At 42.0% G+C, this 24,645-nt stretch overlaps 2 protein-coding genes across 4 annotated transcripts in view; both read right to left on the bottom strand.

Annotated features, from left to right (window-relative positions):
• col6a4a (collagen, type VI, alpha 4a) overlaps positions 1 to 13,169 on the bottom strand; it is a 54,158-nt gene extending 40,989 nt beyond the window's left edge. The window contains exons 1-3 of one of the 3 annotated variants that reach the window (XM_018674036.2): positions 13,000 to 13,169; positions 6,446 to 6,580; positions 1,337 to 1,397 (exon numbers count right to left, since the gene is read on the bottom strand). The gene's annotated coding sequence lies outside the window, so the exon portion shown is untranslated. The remainder of the gene's footprint in view (positions 1 to 1,336; positions 1,398 to 6,445; positions 6,581 to 12,999) is intronic. The other 2 variants (XM_018674035.2, XM_051076346.1) reach the window with 2 other exon arrangements.
• Positions 13,170 to 13,437: 268 nt separating this feature from the next.
• The window catches only part of LOC108881847 (collagen alpha-6(VI) chain), a 67,549-nt gene continuing 56,341 nt past the window's right edge, over positions 13,438 to 24,645 (bottom strand). Inside the window, exons 24-39 of the mRNA XM_051076347.1 lie at positions 24,270 to 24,332; positions 22,944 to 23,006; positions 22,252 to 22,314; positions 22,099 to 22,149; positions 21,838 to 21,873; positions 21,649 to 21,711; positions 21,500 to 21,562; positions 21,254 to 21,286; positions 21,122 to 21,158; positions 20,826 to 20,837; positions 19,826 to 20,319; positions 18,969 to 19,059; positions 17,836 to 18,489; positions 17,619 to 17,688; positions 16,314 to 16,468; positions 13,438 to 15,455 (exon numbers count right to left, since the gene is read on the bottom strand). Of these exons, the coding sequence (XP_050932304.1) occupies positions 15,241 to 15,455; positions 16,314 to 16,468; positions 17,619 to 17,688; positions 17,836 to 18,489; positions 18,969 to 19,059; positions 19,826 to 20,319; positions 20,826 to 20,837; positions 21,122 to 21,158; positions 21,254 to 21,286; positions 21,500 to 21,562; positions 21,649 to 21,711; positions 21,838 to 21,873; positions 22,099 to 22,149; positions 22,252 to 22,314; positions 22,944 to 23,006; positions 24,270 to 24,332 (2,163 nt within the window). The 3' untranslated portion in view covers positions 13,438 to 15,240. The remainder of the gene's footprint in view (positions 15,456 to 16,313; positions 16,469 to 17,618; positions 17,689 to 17,835; positions 18,490 to 18,968; positions 19,060 to 19,825; positions 20,320 to 20,825; positions 20,838 to 21,121; positions 21,159 to 21,253; positions 21,287 to 21,499; positions 21,563 to 21,648; positions 21,712 to 21,837; positions 21,874 to 22,098; positions 22,150 to 22,251; positions 22,315 to 22,943; positions 23,007 to 24,269; positions 24,333 to 24,645) is intronic.

The raw sequence follows: 24,645 nt of genomic DNA, 5'->3' as shown, positions 1-24,645 counted from the left end.
TTAGGTTCAGTGTGGTTTAAGCTTTCAGAGGATATCAGTATCTCTGATGTCTGTCACACATAAACATCCAGAAATCACAGAGTAAAGACGCTCCTTATCACTGCAGAGCTTCATTCAGAATCCTGCTGTTTTTAACTTTCCTTCAGTATCACAGGGATCCAGTGAGAGTCGTCTGAACATCCATGATACACTGACAACAGGAGCTGATCACAGCTGATTCAGCTGCTGCTAATGTGAACAATCTGCCAAACAAACTGTGGCTAGAAGAAGGAAACTGGGTTCGCAGGCCACAACAGCTGAAAACGTAGAGAAATAAGACAAAGAACAGGAATCCAGAACTACTTTTCAATATTAATGTTATAGAACTGAAAACAAACCTGAAGTATCAAGGTTTATTTATTACCTGTAACTTTTTTAAAGACTATGAGCTGTTTGGGGCCTGTTTTCTAACCGTCTGTTTACTGTTTCTGGATCAGTTCAGAGTGGCTCCTCCTCATGATTGGACTGAGATATATTCTGATAAACTCTTGTGTAAGTCACTGAGGAAACACTGAGAGCTGAGGAAGTTGCTCTCTCTGTGAACCAGATGATAACTGATGAGAGGAATCCAGCCTGAGACCTTTTATTAGGCTGAAATATTTTTATTTTGTTCTCTCTTGTAGATGATTTGATGCTATTCTGACTTTGATGTTGCTGTGCAGCTTCTCTGTTTGTTTTCCCTCTCGGTCAAATCTCCCATGAAAATGTTGACTGCTAACAGGGCTAACAGCAGATGTCAGACTGAACGTTGAACCTTGTTCCCTCAGTAGGATAACAATGTGATGGTAAAAGGCTGAGAGTTAAGATCAGACTGAAGGGTTTCAGCAGGAAATTCCTCATTATGGATTTCCTTGGCTGAGAGGATGAAGGCAGGAGCTGAAGCTGATTCAGTGAGTGAGCAGCACCTAAAAGAACCACAGAGTTCTCCTGTAAAAGACCTCAGTTCAAACCCATCCACTGACCCGGGCATCGCCCTGAGCCGAGTTACCTCCAACATCAGCTTCAGTTACAAAGAAAGTTCCACTGTTTGCTCTTAAAACCCACAGAGTTCAGCACAGAGAGCGGAATCCATTACAGAGCAGATTAAAGCACCAAACAGCAAGTGTCTGCAGTGACATGTTCATTAAACACGGGAGGTTTTACGGCCGACTTCACGTGTTGAATGTTGTTTTACGACGCAGTGAAAGTCGGGATGAATAAAAAGCTGCAGAGGTGGAGGGAGAAACCAAACAACTGTCAGAGGTTTAGGAGCTCTCTGCTGGAGCGTCCGTCAGTGACAGGAGACATCAGGTCTTACCTGGCTCAGGTTCAGGGTCCGGCTCAAGCAGGAGGACGGAGGCCCAGAGACTCTGACGATCCTGGATCATAAAATAAAGACACGATTAACTAACAGCACTACTACCACTACTACAGACAGACAGACAGACAGACTGTATACAAAGGGAATAAGTGACTTCCTGATGTTCCACCCTACGAGCAGATAAACAGGAAAATACAGCAGATCAGTCAGAGGAGTCATCTGTCAGAGCGTCAGACAGTGTGTGGTCTGCTGTTTATATTGGTTCATTTAACAGACTCAACGTTTGGTTTAGAGTCTGAATGAGAACCAGTGTTGCACCTGCTCAGCTGCTCTCAGACGAGGAAAACTGTTTCATCTCCAAATATGGGCACGACACTTTGCTGAGCTAATTAATTCAGGAAATTCATGGATGTGAACAAAGTAAACTCTTATCTTCATGACTGTTTTGACTGCTATCACTGAACTGTTTAGTCCATGTTTAGTCCAAATGTCTCCTTTTGTTCGACCAAATACTCTGTTTATAACAGAAGCAGGAAATATTTGTTTTTTCACTATTTTTGCACAAAAGACTGAAATGATTCATCAGTTATAGAAAACAGGAGGAAGAGGGAAGCAGCTAGTCCGGCTATGACCAAAAACCCACTGTCTGACATGCTGGACCTCGTTTGTTTAACCGGAGCACAACACAAATGTAAGAATCTGGTTCATGCAGTTTGTTTGTGCTGGTGTGAAAACTGTCAAACTCTGGTTCAGACCTGGAGATGAAGGTCATCCAAAGTGGTGGTGTGATTTTAACACGATTTCAAAAGTTAAAGTAGCATCAAACACATCTGCTGAGGGATCTGGATAAACCAGCAAGTTCCTCCTCTGCAGGTTGTTTTATATAAACTGAGCAGAAATAGGGTTAGGGTTAGGGTTAGGGTTAGGGTTAGACAACACGCAGAATCTCCAGAGTGCGTCAAAGTATCTGAGCGGAGGATCCTAATCTCAGCGTCTGATTGGTTCCTGCCTCTGCAGACTCTCCCTGTTTAATGACTGTACATTTACAAACGTAAACTTTGACCAAACAAGGCCTGACTCGCTCTCTCTCTCTCTCTCTCGTCTGTGACACACACATTCTCACACACTCACCCTCGACTTGCAGCAGATTTATGATATACAGAAGAAAATAACATCAACACTTGATGTAAAAGGATTTAAACTGTAAAATATTTCTTTATATATCGTCACCAAACCAGCTCATCCTCCATTCCTGTGTGTGATCTTTGACCACATCTGCGATTTAACACGGAGGATAAATCTGAGATGTTTCATTCTTACTATGTGAGGAACGTGGTTTTGTCCGAGCAGCAGCAGGCCTGTAAATCCTGGTTGTCATGGTTAGAAAACAGATGACGAGCGTTTTCCCCGTTTTTAATTTTGGAATAAGAAACTGGAAACAAAAAAACGAGCCGTTTTCTGATTTTCGTTTTGGAACGATGAAACCAGAAAACAAAGAACCATCTGTTTCATCGTGCGTTAAATTATTTTTATTTTGCTAATGAATGATAGCATGTAAGCTAGCACAGTCCTTTTCTGTGCTGCCCAGCTAAGGTGAATAAAACTAACCCTGGCTGTTATTTTTGGATATTGTTGCTCTGTTTTTGACTTGTTGTCTTCACGTCGTCCTCTGTTTGTCATCTTTAACCATCACTTCATTTGTTTCAGAAAAATCTGGCCACAGGTCGGCAGCTGAAAGTCAGTCAGCTGAACACTGACACTGACTTGCTACAGAACAGATGAATGAAATGAAAAGTTTGATGAGTCTGCAGTCCTGTACTCAGGCTCAGGTCTGATGATCCCTGTTTCTAACTACACCCTGCAAGTTCCCACTTCCTGCATTATCAGAGACAGCGAACACACTGAGGATGAAGGTGTAGGGCAGGAGGGGCAGAGGTTACGGCCTGATGCCAGAAGTTGCATATTGTAGCTTTAAATGACTCTAAACAAATCCTCTTATAATGATGAGACAGAGACACTGACAGAGGTCGTTAGCAGATGTAGGAATAGAGATGTAGCAGTGACAGGCTGTGTGATCTCATGCAGTTCAGGCCTGATTTAACAGGCTGCAGATGTTGTACAGATAGAGGTTGATACCCTCAGTCGACCAACAGTAAATCACACCAACATGCTTTATTCATAACATCATGAATCGAGCTACAGACCGACATAAAAACACCAGATTCTACATGAGACTCCTGTATTAATATGACAAGAAGCTGCAGTACCTCCATGATACATCTGAAGACTTACTGCACCAGTAAACATACAGAGGTATTTAAAAAACCTGTTTAAATCAGCAGACTGTTCTCTGGTCTTTCTAAACTGACACAGACCATCCTGGACAACAGGTCTGATACTGAGATTATTCTGCTGGAATAAAGCACAGACATAGACATATTTCAGGTCCCTATAGGAGCGTTATATAATGAACACTGTAGTGTTTAAGGAACAGTTGAATAGGAAACAGATGAGCTGCAGATGAAGGGGTTGTGGGGTGGGGAGGGGGGGTTCAGTCTCTGAAGTCTCTGACAGCTGCAGTAGATCTTTCAGTAACATAAAGCAGAGCTGCAGCAAGTATGGAAGTTCACTGAAGACAAAAAAATAAACAACATTAAACCTTCTCCTTATAATCCAACGTTCTGCTGGTCAGGCCAAGAACACCCCACCATGGCAAGGTGTTGATCTGGCCTCCTCTGATCCAGGATCTATGGGATGATCCAGAACAAAGCAGATCCATGGAGGCCCCACCCTGCAGGACCCAAAGGATCCACTGTTTGGAGACCGGGTCAGCACCTGTTTGTCAGTGGTTCTAAAGTTGTGTCGATCAAATCAAAGTAAATCACTGAGCTAGAATTTCAGGAAACATATTTAACTGAATGATCCTGAGTTCTGCTGTAAAACTCTCTGAACGTTCACTGGAACGACTGCAGCTTCAACAGTTTTGTCATTAATGAACTTCCATACAGACTGGCTCTGACTCTATCTGAGCCTCTTCAAAATATTTCTCAGCGTTATTCATCACGTAAAACAAAAACTAAAAACAGCCTCACAGAGGAAACTAGAAAAGGGACCCAGCTCAGCTCAGCTCGGTCTGAACAGAGACCGTGTGCAGAGGATGGTCGGAGTCACCATGTGTTTTACATTGATACAGCACAATATGACAACCTCAGACACAGAGACTCTGCACAGGAGCAGAATGAGCAGCATCAAACATATTCTTATTTCACAACATCCTCCTTTTTCTTAAAGGAGCATTCTGGTGTTTTTCATGTTTTAAAACTGAACTAATGAACAGAGCGGACAGAAAATGATCTGCTCTATTTCTGATGACCAAACGTTTGGTTCCAGCCTCTCAAATGTGAGAATTTGCTGCTTTCCTCTTTTATTCATGATATTACACTGAGTATCTTTAGGTTTTAGACTTTTGGTCAAACACAAGAAAACTTCTGAAAAACTGTGAAAGGATATTTGTCTCTATTTTGTGGATATTTCACATTACAAAAACACTAAATCAGTGGTATAGTCCTTTAGCTCTGGTAAAGCACAGATGATGCAGCAGCTGATATTTATTCATCCTCAGACAGCAGCTAATGTAATCGAAAGCAGAAAAGTGTTTTCACAGACAGGACCAAACAGATAATGATCAGCAATAAAAGCTCAGAGACAATAAATCACTTGAGCAGCCGGACTGACACAGAGATGCTGCTTCAAAGGAATAAAGTGAAGTTTAACACCACCAGTATGATCTGTGCTTACATTATGACTCAGAGAGTCTTTTACTTCACAGGTTTAAATAAATGACTGTACTTACTAACAGAAGTGCTGGAAGACTTCATTCTTTTACTCAAGTACTACTTTTTTTTTTTTATTAATGTTTTTATTGATTATTCAGTATTTTAACATACACAATTTCCCAGCATTTATAAAACATTCCTATACTTCTCCACCAGGTAGCAGAGATGTAGATAGACATACATTCTCCAAGAAGTGAATAAAAAAAGGAAACACTTTTACACTCCTGTCCTTATTTTCCCACCTCTCTTACATTGTCCCTTTTCTCCTGTTGGAGGGAACATAATAAACATATGAACCAATGAACAAGTTTGTAGCCTGAACCAAGGGGATCAGTAATCTACCATACACAGTGCCCTTACTGCACAAAGTCTGCTCTCAATGGAGACACAAAATTAACCCAGTTTTCCCAGTAATTTTTCAAAGTCTCTGTTTTTAGTCTAGTTAAGAAAGTCAGCTTCTCCATTCTATAAATATTGAGCATTACCTCTACCCAATCCTCCATTTTTGGTGCATCAGTTTTTAACCATTTTCTGGTGATGGCTTTTTTAGCTGCCACCAGCATTATTCAAAATATGTATTTTTCTCCTGACCTTGTAATGTCCTGGTTCTCTTTTCCCAAATATAATACTTCAAATGTAAGTGGAATTTGCACTTTCAGAATTTTTTCCATACTCTTCTGTAACTCCTGCCAATAGGGCAGAATACAGGGGCATCTCCAAAAGAGTACTACTACTTCTTAAACTGTTCATTTGTAGATTTTGCACATTTATTTGCATTTACACATTTGCAATGTCTGAAATCTGTATAAGTGTTTATTATTAAACCAAAACTACGACTGCCTGCATAGAAACATTAATTGACATTAATTCTTGTGCCTTTAAAAGTCAGATCTTGTATCAAGAGTCATGTTTTTAGACCCAGAGCAGAAGATGAGGTTGAAATGTGCATTAAGAAGTGATTTCACAGGTTAAAACAAAATCAAATCCTGAAATAAATCAATCAATCAAATCTTAAAGTTGGCCTTTTCTCACATTAATGACCCTGCACTGAACTGAGACAGAGCATTAGCTCGTGTAAAGGTGAGGCCCATCCCCCAACAGCTCTGATTGATCCAGTTCAGCCTTTAAGACAAAGTTCCCCCTGCAGATGCTGAGTCAGGTAACAAACACAAAGCTGCACAGTCTACATGCATTTCACTCCCCATCACCTTTCTACAGTAACTGTGGTGTTGAGTGTGATACACAAGAGTAAAGAAACAATGAGACTCACTTACAGATCTGCTGCTCTGCGTCCTCACCCCTCTGCATGCAAAGCACACGAGTCCCACGGACATGTAGGGAGGTGCAGGCTTGTTTCTGCAGGAGACACCTCCCAGCCGTCCACTCCCACTCTCTCTCTCTCTCTCTCTCTATAACAGGGATGGAGGCGGTAAATGATTTAATCATGTGTCAGTGCCACATCAGTACCACAGAACTATACTTCTCGGGAACAGACTCTTCCACAGGGGTTTCTCAATGACTCTTGGCTCAATGTTATTTTTAAGGAGACAAACAGCTGTGCCTCGAAAAGTCCAGTTCTTGTGACACATAAAAAAGTATGTTTGATATTTCATGTCATAACCAGGTTCTGAGGGTCAGAGGGTCACCACCGTCAGAGGGATCTGTCCTCTGAGTAACATGAACGTTTGTACAGACAGACTGATTATCCTAAAATCTTATCCTAGCTGAAGAGACTGTGGTCACTGTGGTCCTTTACTGTGACAGTAAAGTCTCTACAGTTTACTTTAGAAAGGTTAAAACGATGGAGATGGAGATGGTAAATGGACTGTACTTATAGTCGCACTTTTCTAGTCTTTTCGACCACTCAAAGCGCTTCACACTACAGATCACATTCACACATTCATACAGCACCTCCATACATTAGTGCCTTTCTAGCACAGACACACACATTCACACACCGATGACACATCGGAGGCAGTTTGGAGTTCAGCATCTTGCCCAAGGATACTTCGGCATGCAGAACTGGAGGAGCCAGGAATCGAACCACCAACCTTCCGATTGGTGGCTCTGACCTCTTGAGCCACAGCCTCCTAGAGCTGAGATTAATTCCATCCTGTCGTCCTGTCAGTGTTAGATATAGACCCGCCACTGTCTTGATTCTGATTGGTTGGTGAGGGGGAAGTGGTCTCCAAATGTTTAACTAATTTAAACTGAAAGTGTTGATGGTGCATGAACCTCATTTTTAGCACCAGTAACTACTGTAAACCTTTACACAGAAATTTTATGATGGGTGTGAATAATTAACACGTTAACATCAGATATTCTGCTTGGATGGAAAGAGTCGCCTACGAAGAGTGTTGAATTGTGGGTTGTTTGTAGCCTTAATGTTGACCACTGGGACAGGGTGGGTCCACGACTCTCAGGACCACCTCCAACAGGTTAAACTACCTGGGACTCTCCAACAGCCTCTAGACCTGAGGAAGACTTTCAGATGAGAAACGTCTTCAAGAAACTAAAAGACGTCCAATGTCCTTCAACGGTGTGGTGTCTGGGACGGTCCACGACATAACAACAAAAAGCATGTCAGAGGTTTTTTGTATTTTCCCGCCTGGTGTGACATCTGCTACGATATGAACATGATGTTAGGGTTTGACAGCTTGTTTACAGTTTTGAGTTATGATTGTCTGATTGGGTCTGACATTCAGCTGATCCTGGTCTTAACCTGCAGGAGTCTCTGAAGAAACTGAAGAAACTCTGCTGCCAGAGGCAATAAACTGATGAAAACGAGGCTTCCTCTTCCTCTTGGATTAATGGGATCCAGGGGGAAGAGGAGGAGCTTTTAAAGATGTCTGAGTGCTGAGCTGGAAACAGTGTGTGTGTGTGTATGTGTGTGTGTGTGTGTGTGTGTGGCAGTCGGAGGCATCTTTATATTTGTTTTGGCCATACAGCAGGAGGAGAACTGATAGCTGGAGATGTGAACGTACAGTATTGTTCTGTCTAAAAATGAATTTGTTTTGGCCGCTGCAGCAGAGAAGCAGGGGAAGCTGGGAAAGTCTGAAGAACAACTTAAAAAATGTGAACACATACTATTGTGTGCCATCAGTGTGTGTGTGGTCAGCTCGTCATCAGGAAAACTATTAAAATATAACAGAAGATCTAAAAGGGAAGAGACAAATACACTAAAATTAAACTCTGTGGTTCCAATCAGTCATTTTTTAACCTTGTAATATACAGTGCAATAAAATATTTACAGATTTTATTTCTATCCAATAAAGAAAAAACACTGTATGTGTCTGTATTCACAAACTAATCTCTTTAAAACCCTCAGGAAACATTAATAACTTTGTAATTCAAACCACAGATTGGTGATTTATCTGCATGAAATATTCATAAGAGGGATTTTTTTTGAAAGCACAGAGGATTTGTTGAATTGAAATTGAATTGTTGAAACCTCAGGACCTTGGTCAGTAATTACACATAAACTAGTTTTAAATCTTCTCTATGCTGGACTCTGGTCGTCTGGTTTCCAGACTTTAACATCAGATCCTGTCTCAGCCCTGAATCACCTCAGTACTGTCACAACAGTCCAGATGTTTTTCCATGTAACTCCAGAGACCAGAGGATTCAAACCTTCTGTCACAAACAGTCCAGTGACCTGGAGTCACTCCACTTACCATAATGATGCTAGATAGTTATTTCTTTTCTGAGCAGATAAACTAAAGATTCATCAAATAACTCCTGCAGCTCTGCAGGTTAGAATCATCTCCAGAGACCACGATGTCAAGAGAAAAGATACAAGGGATTCATTTGTTCATAATAAACTTTGTTTTATCCTCCTGAGACCTGAGCGTTGATTTTGTCTGCAGGTTTAATTTGTGATGTGATGTCTGTCAGCAGTTCTAACTAAACAATGTTCTTAATCAGTGCTGAGGAACAATAAACAGCAGGTAACAGCAGTAACAGTCCTGCAGCCCTGCACTGTATTAACTCTCACTGGTGTAAGAGACTTAATCAAATACAAACAAAGAGACCTAACGACCTGATCTAATATAACTATTTGTACCTGTGGTTAAGTGGCTGGGGTGTGAAACCATAGTACATGCCAGCACTGGACCTCAGACAAAGATCCTGAACCACGGCTACTCTCATTAGGACAGAAACTGCAGTGAGGATAGTTTATAGATGTTGAACATGTCCCAGTTGGCCCTGAGCCTCACCAATAAAACCAAAATCAGCCCTTAAAAACCGAGGAGGGAAGGAGCTCAGCAGTTCTGACAACTCGACACTGTCCGCTGGACGAATGCCACCACTGAGACTGAGAGTCCAACACTCCGGTTATTGAACACATCTTTCATTGTGACGTCATATCATGTAAAATAACTACACTCCCTCCACTGAACATGAGCTCTGATCATTTCCACATGTCCACATATTGTAAAAACCCACACAGCTCCATGTTCTGGGTTTGTGTGCCAGCTCTCCCTGAGCACCCAGAGGCCCACAGCAGCTCCGAGTCCTCCTCAGTGATGGAGGACGACCGGCCGAGGCTCTCAGCTGTGTGTATACACACAAGAAACACTCAGTGGTTTGATATGTGAGTGAGTAAAGAGAGGATCATCCCCTGCAGCTGCTGTCGGCCCACCGGGCTGCTTCTTATCATACCACAGTCTGAAGCTCTTCAGACTGTGGTATGATAAGAAGCAGCCCGGTATTTTGTGATAAGAAGCACACCACAGTCTGAAGCTCTTCTTCCAGGACAAACTGAACCACGACCACCACCGACTATAACAAGACTGAAGCACAGGAGTCATCTCCTCAGCATTATCAGCAGGCTTCAGTCTCTCAGCTCCTCGTCTGTGACTCTTCAGGCTCGTTTCTGCAGTTAAATGTCTAGATGAACTTATTTAAAACACTTCAGAGCAGCCTTCAGAAACTCAAAGAACCAAACACAAAGTGCTGAAAGACTCACCATAAACAGACCTAGCCTAGCAACATTAAGGCTATAAACAACCCAGAATTCAACACTGTCTGTAGAAGACCAACCCACATTTTGTCAATTTTCTTATATTCATCAACACACTGTCTCTCAGCTGTTAACATCAAATGAACTCGGTCAGATCAAATCAGAACCAGAATCAGCTCAAAAACCAGGAAACTAAACGGAGAGAAAAGTCTCAGCTCTGGATTAAGGCTCAGGATTATTAAGATTAGCATGTTAGCACACACTGCCTTTAAACTGGCAGTAAACACAATCACTTTCTTCACTTCATCAAAGTAGCAAATTATTTTTTGTATCAAACTTTAAATGTCAGGAAGAACAAAGAGAAAACAGCAAAATAAATTTGTGAAAAATATTTTTAAAAACTTCAATGCTGTAGAAAACCTCTGCTTAAAGTACATTACTCACAATTAGCATGCTAACATGTTAATATTTAGCATGTAATGTTGGTTATGTTGGTTAGCATGCTGATATGTTGTGTTGCCTAAGGTATTTCTATAGTGTCCAATCAAAAAGGAAAAACAGAACAAAACTGAAGAAATAGATATGAATGAAAAGAGGTCACATGTCACATTTTCTGGGACCAATGCCAGAGCTTTCAGCCGCATCTCATGACCTTCATCAGCAGATGAACAGATAAGCTAATGATCTGCTGCTGAAGACCATGAGATGCTAAGACTTTACTTTACTACTGCAGACTGTTTAGATTCTGACCCAAAGAAAATGGTGTGAATTTGAGTATTTCACGCAAACTTAACATCGGAACATGGAGCAGGCTCGTCCAAAAAAACTAAACTGAGACACTGAGGATCTGTTTTAGATGACAAACCCTGGCTGATTCTACATGCCCACAGAATGACAATAAAAGGTGGAACGATTTTCCAGACAAGGACGAAGGTGGAAGGAAAAGCACTGAAGTCGGCCTGCAGTCTGAGGATGAAGACGAGCAGTGCACTGTCCAAACCACCCATGGAGTTTACTGTCATACATAATCATAAAATTTAACTGACCAAAAAAATGCACCGAGTCTGATCCAAGTCTGATGTTTCTATTAGAAAACAATGCTAAATCCGGTCCAAGCTGTCAGACAGGATCAACTCCTCATCAGTCACAGCTCAGGCTGCAGCTGTTCAGTCTCTCCTCTGTGACTCCACTGATGCTTTTTAAAATCTGAAGTCTGATAATACTGACAGAGCTGCTCAGACATTCACTGTAGCTGTGAAGCTAACGAGCTACAGTTAGTCTCCTCATCACTGATTCTGAGGGACTGAAGAATTAGAGTTTGGTCAGAACATTTGTCACATTTCTACTGGAGGGTTTCAGTGATTTGGACAGTGTCTGTTTTCAGTTTGTGTTCCTCCGTTCACACGCTCACACAGCCTGGACTGGACTGGACTGGTCCAGGAAACAAGCTGCAGATTCAATGAAGTTAAAGCAGTTTATTGTGTGTTTTGGCAGCTTCAAATTGATCATTAGGACTGTGGCTGCTACCATTGTTCAGTCTGTGGTTTACAGTCTGGTCCTCTGTGACTCTGGATCTCTCAACAACAACAACAACAACAACAACAACAACAACAACACAGACTGTCAAAACTCTCACACTGTCAGAGAACTTTCAGTGTGAATAAATATGTGCTCACCCTGAGGCTTCATGAATCTTTGTAAGAGAAGAGAGTGGAGGGAAAGTCATTCCTTTTATCTGGCTAACATAATGTCAGTGTGGTTTAATGTATTATTTTTTAATGGGGGAAAAGGCTTTGGGGAATGAGGGGTGTGTCTGAGTTTGATTGACAGCAGCTGGCAGGTTGTGAGTGCTGCTGTTACACTGTGCTGCAGCTACATGTTGTGTGTTGAAGAGTAAGAAGCAGAGCAGTATCTACCATGACGTAAGCTACCCAGCCTGCGAGCTAACGTTAGCAGCTTGAAGCGTGAATGTTTGTTGAGTGAATGGTTGAGGTTGAGCTGCAGGAACAGACGTGTTCATGTTTCTAAGTTGGATGAAGACGCTCAGCTGTTGCTCAGCTGCTGAACAGATAAATATGAAGGTGTGTTGAAGAAATCAACTTTCAGTAGATGTTTCACTGCACAAGTGACAAGTTTGATATTCATGTCACAAATACATTGATGCTATTTAATTCAGTTGGACTTCCAGCAGCAGGTTGCACCTTCAGGACATACTTTTTAAATCTTGCATGTTTGCAGCTTATTTATCTTTATCATATCCAGAGTGGTAGTGTGTTTTCCCAGAGTGAAACAAATAAATCCAACATTTTCACAGTCTGAACATCCCCACTCTGCTTTTCTTCTTCTTCAAACATACATTAACTCTGCAGGGCTGGGGCAGGAGGGCAGTGTAGTTTACAGAAAACAATGCTTTGCCTCAGGGGAATATTTTTGAAGATGCAACCCACTGCTGCTGATGACAGATGAATGGTGGCAGAAGACTGAGAGAAAAAGATCTACATAAACATGTCCTGAGAGTGAGACTGTTAGACTGGAATAAACAGACTGAGACCTCTGGCCTCTTTTTGTTGGATGACTGTGATTTGGTAACTGAAGCTTCTACTACTGTTAGTCTGAGCGGAGTCTCCCTGCAGCAGTTTGAATTGCTTTGCTACTTGAAAAATGTCCTTAACTGCCAAAGCCTGAGCCTTGTTGGCACCGTCAGCTGGACTCTGTCTGTGCAGAGTTCAGGGCCAGTCTCTCTCCTTCTTCTCAGAAAAACTGAACCAGTTTCCAGAACCAGAAATAAAGCTTTTCAGTCTTTCTGAATCCTTTTCTCCCCACCTTGATGGAAACAAAGACAGCTGATGAAAGTGACCTACCTCTTTCCTGGGAACCTCGTGGCCTCACGTCGGTCCATGGAGCTGGTGTTCCCCAGTCTGCTGAAGGACCACTTTGGAGCAGTTTCGGCGTAGTGTCCTTAGACCCCGTACACATCCATCAATGACGAAACAAACGGCTGTAAAACAATGAAACAAAAAATGAGTGAGTGTCGCACAAATTCATGAAAGACAAAAACTCACAGAGTTGTATCAGTACATTACTTTTGTTGCGTTCATGTGTCTCAGGAGTCAGCAGCTCTGAAGGACTTTTGGCAAAGTTTGCAATGGATAGAGTGTAAAATCACGTAGTGCATGGTCACCAGAAACTTTAGACCGACCGATGAATCAAGTTATAAACCCAGGACTTCCTGATGCAACCTTTTCCTCCTGAAGAAACGTACAACCACACACTAAAAATAAAGTCTATAACAATTTGAATTAAAAGGATTTTTCATGTTGTATTTATTCAGTTAGTGGTTCACTTACATTTCTTATACATTCTGATTAAACCTTGAAGGGGCACCTGATCCCTGTTGCCACCTGGAAACCAACCAGTACTCTCAGGTTGATATGATTAGTTGATTAATCAATTAGTTGACTGACAGAACACAAACTAGCAACAACTTTGATGATCGACTGATCAAAACAAAACAAAACAAAACAAAGAATCATAACACATTTTTTTAACTGATGCCAACTTTTCAAACTTTTATTTTTACATCAAGACATCAAGTTTCTATCAATCAACTAATCAATAAATCAACCTATATAAACTGTTGAGTAGTTTAATCTCTAATAAAACATCATTTTTTAAGCTTCTCATACGTTGCATATGAAAAGTCTAAAGTGTAAATAGTTGAGTAAAAAGTATGATTCTTCTGTCTAAAATATAATACAAGTATAAAGTTTCATTAAAGTGTAGAACCTCAGATTTGTACTTATGTGTAAATGTACTGCGTTACACTGCACTGCTGTTTAACGGGTCTTACTACAACTATTTAAAGAGAAAGTTCCTCTGACCTCTGAATAACTGTATGTTATTATTATTAAGATTTCCAATCAAGTGGTTTAGCGCCACCTTGTGGTAAATAGGGAGTACTGCTTGGTTCTGAGGTGAGCTGCTACTTTGGTCACACATCATTTTAAGTCAACTGTGCAGTGTATTGTCTTCCTACTCACATACAGCAAACATGATCCTCTCAGTCACTGAATCAGATTTAAAGAGAGCTCAGGTCTGAGGCCAAACAAACCTCCAACAGCATGACAGTTCAGTCTCGTACCCTTCATCAGAAACACTGAGAGGATCAACAGTAAATACAAGTGTCCACACCTCCACACAGCTGCACAGCATCGACATCAATCATCTCATCTCTGATTGGCTGGAGCAGCAGCAAAAACCCAAAAACTGGAAGCTCTCACCTTTAAAAATGCTTCAAATGGAACAAATTCACAACCTGAACTGAGGCTGGAGCCTGTGATGAAGGGTCACCATCAGGAGTTCCTTCTTTTGAATATGTCAAAGGTCAAAAGGTTGTGAATCACTGAAGGGGTCATGATTTGTATTGTTTTATGTGAATAGTTGTCAGATGGGGAACGTCACCTTTAATTTATCGCACGTTTTGGGTTGTTTCTCCTTTAAATGTGGAAACACACTGACAGAACCTGCTGAGTTTTGGAGATATTTCAGAGAGGTACAATTTAATTAGAAACTTTTACAAAATATATAATGTTGCTGTAGAAATGTTACTGACTTGACCTGCTTTTCAATTCATCTAGCTGCTCAAAAAAGTTGGTGTTTGATCAGCAGGAAAAATAGCACCTCAGGTCATAAAGAAACTTTTAAAAATCCTGAAGGAAGCAGCTGAAGTCTCTGTTGAGTGTCGATCAGATACAGTAAAAAGGTGGAATCATCGTCCAACAGAAAGTTCTTCAGTGCAACAAACAGAAATCTCCAAGGGGAATTCACAGAAATAAAATGCTCTCTTTTTTGGGAAAAACAAAACATGCATATTCGAGAGAAAATAAAAAACAACTGATCCGTATGAAAAGCCTGTTAACCAGCAGCAGCCGAGCTCTGGATCAGTGTAAACTTTCCTGGATGTGTTTTGATCGACAGTTTCACTGAACCACAACAGACTCAGCTGTGATCTCGGCTTTTAAATATTTCTATTTTGCCTTGAAGATGCATGTGTGTTTTAAGGTTATTCCTGATTTATGTTGAGTGCAGAGCGGCAGTTTTCTTCAACCAATCCGGCGACGTCTTATAACGTCTCCTCTTCTTCCTGGAGTCTTGGTGGGACATCGGTTCTCACACTCCTTCTGTGTCCAGAAGCGGTTCTCATTGCCGCCGCAGCCTCCGTACCAGAAGCGAGAACATCTACCCAGACTGTTGTCGAAGAACCACATTATGGTGTAGTTCTTGCAGCTGCCGCGGTCCTGCGCCAGAGAGCAGACATCTGGATGAAGGCAGGAGAGAGAGATTGTTGAGTTACACTCAGGATGTCATTTGTCTCTTCACAGATTAACTTACTGACAGGTTCTGGTGATAAAGTCCTCTGAATTTAAAGGACCATACTGGCTACAAATCATATTTGTTTCAATAATTTCTTGGTTTCATTCTATGAGATATGAAACATGCAGCAGATAGATAATCCATCACAATCAACATAACACTTGATCACATCCAGTTTCCATGTGTCCTGGGAAACCAGGAAACAGTTCTGACTCTGGAAACCTTCAGTGATAACACAGATCGACAGTCTTCATTGTGCCAGAAGGAGGACACTCAGATAAGGTGGACTGAAAGCAAAATATAAAACCAATCATCTATATGTGCCAGTAACTCACAAAGATAAGCTGCAATGTGCCAAAGGCAGAGAAGATGAAGACCTGTAACTCATAAACATAAAATAGTTTGGACCAGTTTTCCTGCACAGTCAACACTTTTGGCTCGGAGGAAGAAGATGAATCACTGCTCTTGTTAGTGAGAGACATTCAGCATTGCTTTGACTTTACATGTGATTTAACAACTATGAGAAAAATTCAGACCTGCTTTATCTTTTAATAAGACAAATTCACAATCAGAGAGAGAACAACAGGAAGTCTGAGCGTGGAGCGCTGAGTTATCAATATTTATCTGATCAGGACAGTTTGTTGTGTTTCTTTGTAGTGATATGGAACTGATTCTACTTTCTACTCTGACCGTCTGATCCAAAACAAACCATAAGATACGTGTTGACTGAGTTTTGTGTGCAGCTGTGATGAACAGCTCTGCTGACTGTGTGTGTTTGTGTAGAAACTGATGTATGATCTACCGTTGAGCTCGGCTCCTGAGGGTGAACTCTGGCTGTGTCCTCTGGTCATCGTGTTGACAACATCCAGCTGTTTGATCTGAGTCTGTCCTCCCATCTGTGGCTGGAACCTCTCCACCTCCGGCTCATCTCCCACCTCTAGATCTGCCGACCCCATACTGGACACACAGCAGCAAAACTCAGTCATGCTCAGATTGTTCTGAACAACACAGTCAGAGTATATGGAAGTCTCTCAGTCAGATTCTGTTGGTTAAGAAAAAGTCTTTTAGCCATTCGTGGTCACATTCTTCCACAAAGATTATCACAACAACATGAGAGGATTTGCATGTTTTTACCAGCTGCTGCACTCATACATACTTTTACTGACAATGGATCAAAAGCTTATGTGTGGTGTGAAAGGATGTTGTAAACCCACAATGAAACGGCACCATCTCTGTAGCTCTGTGGAACTTTTTAGCCTGTTTTAGCTCCTAGTTTTGTTTTTGTTTTCTGTCTGGTTCAGCTGTGGAAAGTCACTGTCCACAACCTGCTCAGCAGCAAACAGCAGACAGACTCAGTTAGACAGAGGCTGGTGAACACAGTGGAGCATTTAGCAGAGTCAGATATTTCCTCCAGGAGGTGGAGGAGACCAAACACAGAGCTAAAACAGAGGGAACTGTTAACTGTTGGATATGTAAATAAGCAGTGGTCTGATTATGTAAGTCACGGCTTCATTATGAGCTGATAATACACCAGATGATGTGTTTACAGCTTGTAGTGTTGCCTCCAAGTAGCTGGCGTGGATGCATAAAAATCAACTTGGACAGACCTGAGAGAGCTGATTTATGTGAATATGAATGTTTTTAAGTAGCTATCAAAGGTCATAGCTACTGTTGAGGACATGCTTAAATTACATATGGTATACTTTTAGGCAGGATTCTGACTGTTTTTAAGCTAAAGAGATACAGATATAATGAATAAGAGTATTAATAAATACATTTTCACAGTTCTGATTTGGTGGCCTGGCTCTGCGCCTGGGTAAAATCTGTTTTAGACTGAAAAACAGGTTCATACAAAGTTCACAATGTGCTAAGTTTTGACCTTAACTTCTAGATACAGTTTGACCCGTTTCCTGGATTCCTGTTTTTGTCTGGAGTTAAACTTCCAACAGCCATCGTCATCACTGCCTTTATCTTCCTGGTAAAGACTGTTCTGCTCCCTCAAACATCAGCTTGTATATGAGAATCAGCTGATATTCATATTTCTGCTCTGCTTTTTTTGGCCTTAGATGAAGAGGTTGTGTGTAAGTCCTTAATAATTGTGAGTTACCCTTCATCTGGTTCTTTCAGTTGCCCGCAGGTCTGTCTTAATACAGGAGGAGGATACGCGTTCATTCCCTCTGAAATAATCAAAGGACAAACACAGTCAGGTTTGTTGTTGAGAATCAGAAACAATATAAAGAACTGCATTTAAAGTTTCCCATGAGTTTGAACTGGATGATATCTAGAAAGCGAACGACAAACTGTAGCCCAGAGTCTGGTCTTACTGTTGAGGGCAGAGAGGAAGACTTTGAAGAAGCGCTGGGCGAAGCCCTGCTCGTCAGGCTTCAGTCTGCTGACGTGGATCAGGTGCTGCGCTGTGGGCGCACTGGCCAGCTCCTCCACCTGTGTCCGGTTGTAGCGATTACTGACTGTCACCACAAACAGCGCCACCCCCTCACACTTGGCCTTCTGGGAGATGTACTGCAGCTTGGTCCGGTCTGAGTAAGCCGTCTGGGTGCCCACCACAGCCAGCACCGCCCTCTTCCTGCGGGGCTGACTGGCCTTCAGGAGCACCTCCCTCAGGGTGAAGTCCAGCGTCTGTCCCAGTGCCGAGGCACCGCCCTGCTGCTGCATGTTCTGGATCAGGTGTGTCCTCATTGCGTTGTGGTTCTGGTAGGTCTGCAGGTCAAACTCCACCTTGGGAGCTCTGGTGCCGCTCTGCTGGACTACAGCCACCCGGGCCTGGCTGCCGGCCCTGCGGGGCTGCCGGCTCACAACCAGCTGCTCCACCACAGAGCCCAGCAGCTGCTGGGCACCAGCGTACTCATCGGCCTGCATCTCCCTGGAGCTGTCCAACACCATGACCAGGTCTGCATCCACTTCCTGAGGAGCTCGCACGTCCCGGATGAAGTTGCATTCTTCTGTACGCGTGCAGGGGTCTGAAGAAACGACAGAGTAATCATCAAGAGGACAACTAGCACAGTTAGAAAATGGCTCCAGAAGTAACTGCACTCATCTGTCTTTGAGCTCTACAGAGCCCAAAGCAGACTGAAACCCTTAGACTCATCTCCAGGTCTGAGGCCTCAGTACTCAGCTACAATGGTGGACTGCCTCCTATAAGTTGTAAACTAGTTGATATGCTCGGGTCTTGCAGTAGTGTTTCTACAGGTTTGGTCTAGGACATGTGCCGTGTAGACGGACTGTCAAGTGAGTGTTCAATATCTACACTTCAACCTTGACCACAGCCTCATATCCTGGAGACAGTGACGGTAAGAATTACATTCTGAATAAAAATGACTGATATGACTTTACTTAGCAGGGTTTCAATTTAATCTCACACTTAAATCACAAAAATGAAGCACAGTTTTGAAAAGTAGCATCAGTGATTTATAAGGTTAATCCAAGACTGAGTGCTTACCGAAACAGATTGCACAGTTCTTGACCTTCCGCAAGTCAGCCGCCATGTCCCTCCCCAGTACTGTGAAGATGGAGCGTCTTGATTCATCAACCTGAGATGAAACAGAGGCTGTCATTATTCACTGCCACATGACAGGAAGCCACAAGAAATCTTAGGAAAACAAGGCTGCAATCTCTCAGTGATGAAGACAAATGTCTGGTAACAAGCAGTAATCGCAACTGAAGGGGGTTGACTGAGTGCAAAGGGAGTTGGAAATATTTATGTGTTTGAAGGTCAAACAGGAATTTGTTGCACTAAAGTTGAGATATCTGCTGAGAAAACTGCTGATGAAAAATAGTGAACACAAAAACAGAGCACAGTAATTGCTGTTTCTATCTCATTTGTCATCATGGAAGACAAACACTACAACATCTGGGACACCTGACAACGTTCCCACAAAGAAAATAATCCAGATTTTTTTGACTTCTCGCACCTGGTCTGACAACTTCACTGGGTTCTTTGATGTTGTGCCATAGGAGCACAAGGACGTCAATTGTAAAAACCTTCCATTTAGTTCAGAGTTAGTCTAAAGTAATCACTCTGGGCCAACTGAAGTGTCTCAGTTTACCAGGCTGAACTATTCATGAACTAAAAAGAACACACTGTGAACCACCTGGTTGAACAAGACAAAAAGTTCTGCTCGTCCTCATGGACTCTCCTCATAATTTCCATTTAATTGAAAGCTTCCTAGTTGCATTTACACTTGTCTTTTTTTGACAACAGATAGCAATACAATGTGTACCAGACCCTTGAAGTGGCTGAGAGTAAATGGGGTCAAACAGCGCCCAGTTTATCACCTGCTGATGAGCCAAACCTACCTCCATTGCTCGACTAATAGCAGGAGTGCTTCGCAGAGAGATCACCACCGGGACAATGTCAAGAGCCTGGTACTCCATCATGGCAGTAACAATGTTGTTAGTGTCCTGGGTCGGCCCACTGGAGAAAAACACCGCCACCTTCCTAATCCCAAGTCCTGAACGTACATGTTTGAATGTGTTATGACCCACAGAGCGCATGGCAGCCCCCAGTTGGCGCCGGTTAGTTGAATGCCCCAGAGCGATGTTCTTCACAGCTTCTATCAGTTGTTTCTTAAGGCGGTAGTCGTAGAAGCGGATCAGATACTTGACGTCTGCACCGTATCCCACCACAGCGACCCGGGCGCCTGTTGGACAGTTGCTCTCGGCGATGGTGATGTCCTCCAGCAGAGAGAGGAGAGCAGAGCGCTGCCTCTCAAGGACGACCGGGGTCACGTCTTCAGATATGTCCAGACCAAACACCAGCTCGGTGGGGTAGGCTGGGCAGTGTAACGGACCTAGAGGAGTTCATGTTCAGGTAAGTGAACCATACCATCCACTTTTACCAAAGTTCAGTCTGTATCCACAAAATGTGCCAAATCTCCTCAAAGCATGGATAACACAAGGTACACTTACATTACAACATACATTAGTAAATCGTCTGCATATAGAGATACTCTGTGCTCCTCTCCGCCTCTAAACTGAATTCCACTTATTGATGGTAATGATTTGAGTGTAATGGGTAGGGGCTCTATGACCAAGGCAAAGAGTGGAGGAATGACAGGGCATCCCTGACAGCTGGAAATACTGTGACTGCTTAACATTTGTAACTACAGAGACTTTGGGTGAAGTATATAAGGGTTTAATCATTCATGTCACATTTTGTCAGCACTTCCCGGCTGTATGTAACAGTAACACGATCATCCTGATGATCTCACTCATTTAGCATCTTAAGAGTTAATCTTCCAACTTCAGTTTTGTACTCACCATATTGTTCTGACAGACAAAAGACAGACATACATACCAGGAGAACACGCTGTGTGGAGGAAGAAAAATCACATTTAGAGTTCAGCTGGAGTCTCCAGAGTTATCAAATAACATGGGTCAGTACATTCTGCAGTTTGTTTTCATTTTGACACGTGTTTCATATCTTTAAAATAAAATAAGTGACAAATACATGAAGACACTCAAAAACAGATGTCTCCTGGTCTGAAAGTTTTCTATCTTATGAAAGGACAACTGTGGTATTTTTAAACCTGGATCTTTCTTCTAAATGATATAAATATGAACTAATATATTAAACCACTTCTCAACACTTACCACAGTTGTCTCTGATTAAGTTGATCAGCTGACACTCCTGAGAAAACAGAAAAATGTTTTTAAATATATTCAGTAAAATGTATATTATTTCTCTCAGTGTTGGCAGGTGAAGTGAATTTAAGGTGGACTCACAGATTCCTTGGCACCAGGAGGACCTCTGGGACCCTGAATGGAGGGAAAGAAGAGATACTACTGAACTCAACTCTCCTTTTTTATTCATTATTATGATTATTTAATACAGCCATTCACTATGGAAGGACTTCAATTCAAGCAACAATTATTATTCAGATTCAATTGCCATTTTGTTTTATATCAGTGGAGGATTTGATAATGAGCTAACACATCATGTCTGGGGGCAGAGTTTGATTCCACTCTTACCCTGTGTCCTGGATATCCTGGATCTCCAGGCCCACCGTCTTCTCCTGGTCTGCCTGAGTTCCCCTGGATCGATCAGACCAGAAATAAAAGTCACTTGTGATGCAGAAACACAGTCAATTAAAAAAAAAGACAGGTATATTGTCACTCACCCCTCGACCATCGTTCCCTTTGCGTCCTGGATATCCTTTGGTTCCCTCCTGACCGCCCTCACCCTGAGTACAAGAGAACACAAACAGAAACTCATCACCCTGCCTGAGCAGTTTGAACTCCAACATGCATCTTGTTTTTCATGTTTTGACTCATTTACATCTCAATTCTTAGAGAATGGATGCACTCACCGGTGGACCGGGGTATCCAGGAAAACCAGGATCTCCCTGTACAGAGAAGGTAAGAATATCATGTGTCTCTGGGTTATACAGCTGTTTTCTAAAATGCCAGACAGGACATGGGTTGCTAACCACCTGTTTATATACACATTTTCATTCTGTGTATAAAAAAACCTGAGTAGAAATACTAGAAGTTATAAGAAAAAGAAAAGAAACAAATATTTTGTTCTCTATTATAAAAGCAATAGAAACAGTCCTTAAGTTTGCGTCTACCTTGGCACCTTTGTTTCCTGGAGTTCCATTACCATCTCTACCATCCTGACCCTGAAACAGAGCACAGAGCCAGTCTGAGTCCCTGACTGGACTTTAAATATACACTTTATATCAAACAGTATTTACAGACACAGGAAATGTTCAGCTGCTTACCGGCATCCCTCTGGGTCCCCGTGATCCTGGAGCACCCTTTATACCCGGATCTCCTGGTTGACCCTTAAACAACGACAAAAACCTTTTCTGAATTGAACTCTGAACTCTTAAGAAACTTTGGTATAGATTATTAGTCCATTACTGAATCCTCCAGCACATATTCGGGATAAATCTTAATGACTTTGGTTCAGATTTTAACCTCATAGTTGTTTGTCTTTGTCGATCAGTCCAGCTGCAATTTATTAGCAAGTGAATTCTTGAATTATGGCCAAAACCTATTTTGTGCGGTCACACTGACTTTTGACCTTTGACTTTTCATCAACTGTAATCAACTCTAATCAGCTCTTTCTTCAGTCCAAGTGAATGTGTGTCAGATATGAGGAAATTCCCTCCAAGCGTTGCCGATATATCACGTGTTCCCATGAACATGAGTTCACGGTAACCTTGACCTTTTATCACCTGTAACCAGTCGTGTTTGAGTTGAAGTGAACATTTGTACCAAATTTGAAGAAATTCCCTCAAGGCACAGAATGGCACAGATGGACAAAAGAAAAACATAATTCCCCTGTCCGCTGCAGACGCATAAAAACACAGAGACACTGGATGGTTCCTGAACTGTATGTAATCCTAATCTAAATTTATGTAGTCTTAAGGTGTTTGATGACTGAGGCACAGGAAATGATGTCACACACCTTCTGTCCATTAGGGCCGCGACGTCCAGCTGCTCCCGGGTCTCCAGGTCGTCCATATGCACCCTGTGTCAGAAAAACCAACAGTCAGAATAGAGCTGAAATGACCAAACTGTTCACTATAGTCACATCGTACAAACGCTGAACCCAAAGGTCAGAATCACTGTTTATGTCACAGCCAGTGGAACAATACTTGTTTCTGATTGGCTGGCAGCTGTCTGGAGGACAGATCAATACTCAGAACAGGTAGAAACACTGTGATCTTTAGAAGGAGAGTAGTTTGTTTGAAGCACACTGATGCTTTTAAACTGATGACACATCATTCATGACCATTTACCTGCATTAGGACTAATGTCTCAGTAAAACTAAGGAAGCGTCAGAGGACTGTGGCAGGAAGCGGCAGAGGAACGAAGAACAAGAACATGATCAAATTAAATTACAGTACAGTATATGAGCTGATATCTGAACCCAACTGTATTTTTATAAATAATATTCAGTACTATGACAAGCACTACTGGTTACTCTCTCACTGTGCTCATTAATAATGATGCTGGCTCTGTACAGTGTAGGTTACTGGACCAGATTTAAACTGCAGAGCTGTGTAGGCCAATGTTGGATCACACTGCGAAAAACTGAGCAGACGCATGGATCTAATTTTAAAAAACTGATTTAATCTGAAAAAAACTAATGAAAATTTTTGTAATGTAGTGCTGATTTTAAAATAAACTTTATTATTACCACATTCCTGTTCATGAAAACATCATTTATCCCCAGCAGACCATGTGATGACCTGTGGGATTAGTTGAATTTTGCTGTTGCTGGAGATATAGCATTGGTTAATTGTATGATTGTATCATATAATTACAATTTATTACAGAGCCTCGAGATGTTTGTTCAGTTTGTCCAACAATTTGGTCTGGAGAAAAATATCTCAACAAACACAGATTAGAGGAAGTTGCTGGTTCACTAGGTTCCTTACAACAGAGAAGGTCTAAATTAGTTCTGGTCCTGGTACTGCTGCAGGTGAATCTGAGTGGATCCAAGTTGACTATCATCTCTGATCCTGATGGAGACAGGAGTCCTGATGGTGCTGCAGACCCTATTTCCAACTTACTGAGGTATATTTGTATTCTCCCTCTCTCTCTCAGTTTCTTAAACATCTCTTAAAACAGTCCTGACAAACTGTCATGTACCATTGAGAGGGTTTTTTGTGCTGTAATCAGAATAAAACAACAAAATCCACAGCCCAAAACTGGAGACAATAGGAGACTTCAGCTGTCTGACTTAGAAATAAAATAAAGCAGCACAATGTTAAGGCGATGCACTGACTTGAGGTCCAGTAAATCCAGAGACTCCTTTCGGTCCTGGGTCACCTTTGGCCCCTGCACGTCCCTGCAAAGACAACATGGACTGGTTTAGGACAGTACTTGAAAAATATCTGGTAATCATCCCCATGTGACAGAAAGAGTTCTTCCACGCAGCTCGCAAGTCTGAATTCAATAAACAGTAAAATGTTCGTTTGGGGTGGGGGGTGGGGGCGTTTGCTTTAATCCGTATAAAGCAACAGGAATGTTTCCACACATTCAGCTCACTCAGTGTTCTGAGTAAAGCAATGATCTAACAGCAGGAGAATTAGATAATATAAAGCAGAATTCTCACTTTTACTGGCCTCCATGCTAATTTTCTTTTCTCCTTATTCAGAGCC

The sequence above is a fragment of the Lates calcarifer genome, linkage group LG15 (assembly GCF_001640805.2).
Source record: "Lates calcarifer isolate ASB-BC8 linkage group LG15, TLL_Latcal_v3, whole genome shotgun sequence".
NCBI lineage: Eukaryota > Metazoa > Chordata > Actinopteri > Centropomidae > Lates > Lates calcarifer.
This window is presented reverse-complemented; position numbering and strand designations above follow the sequence as displayed.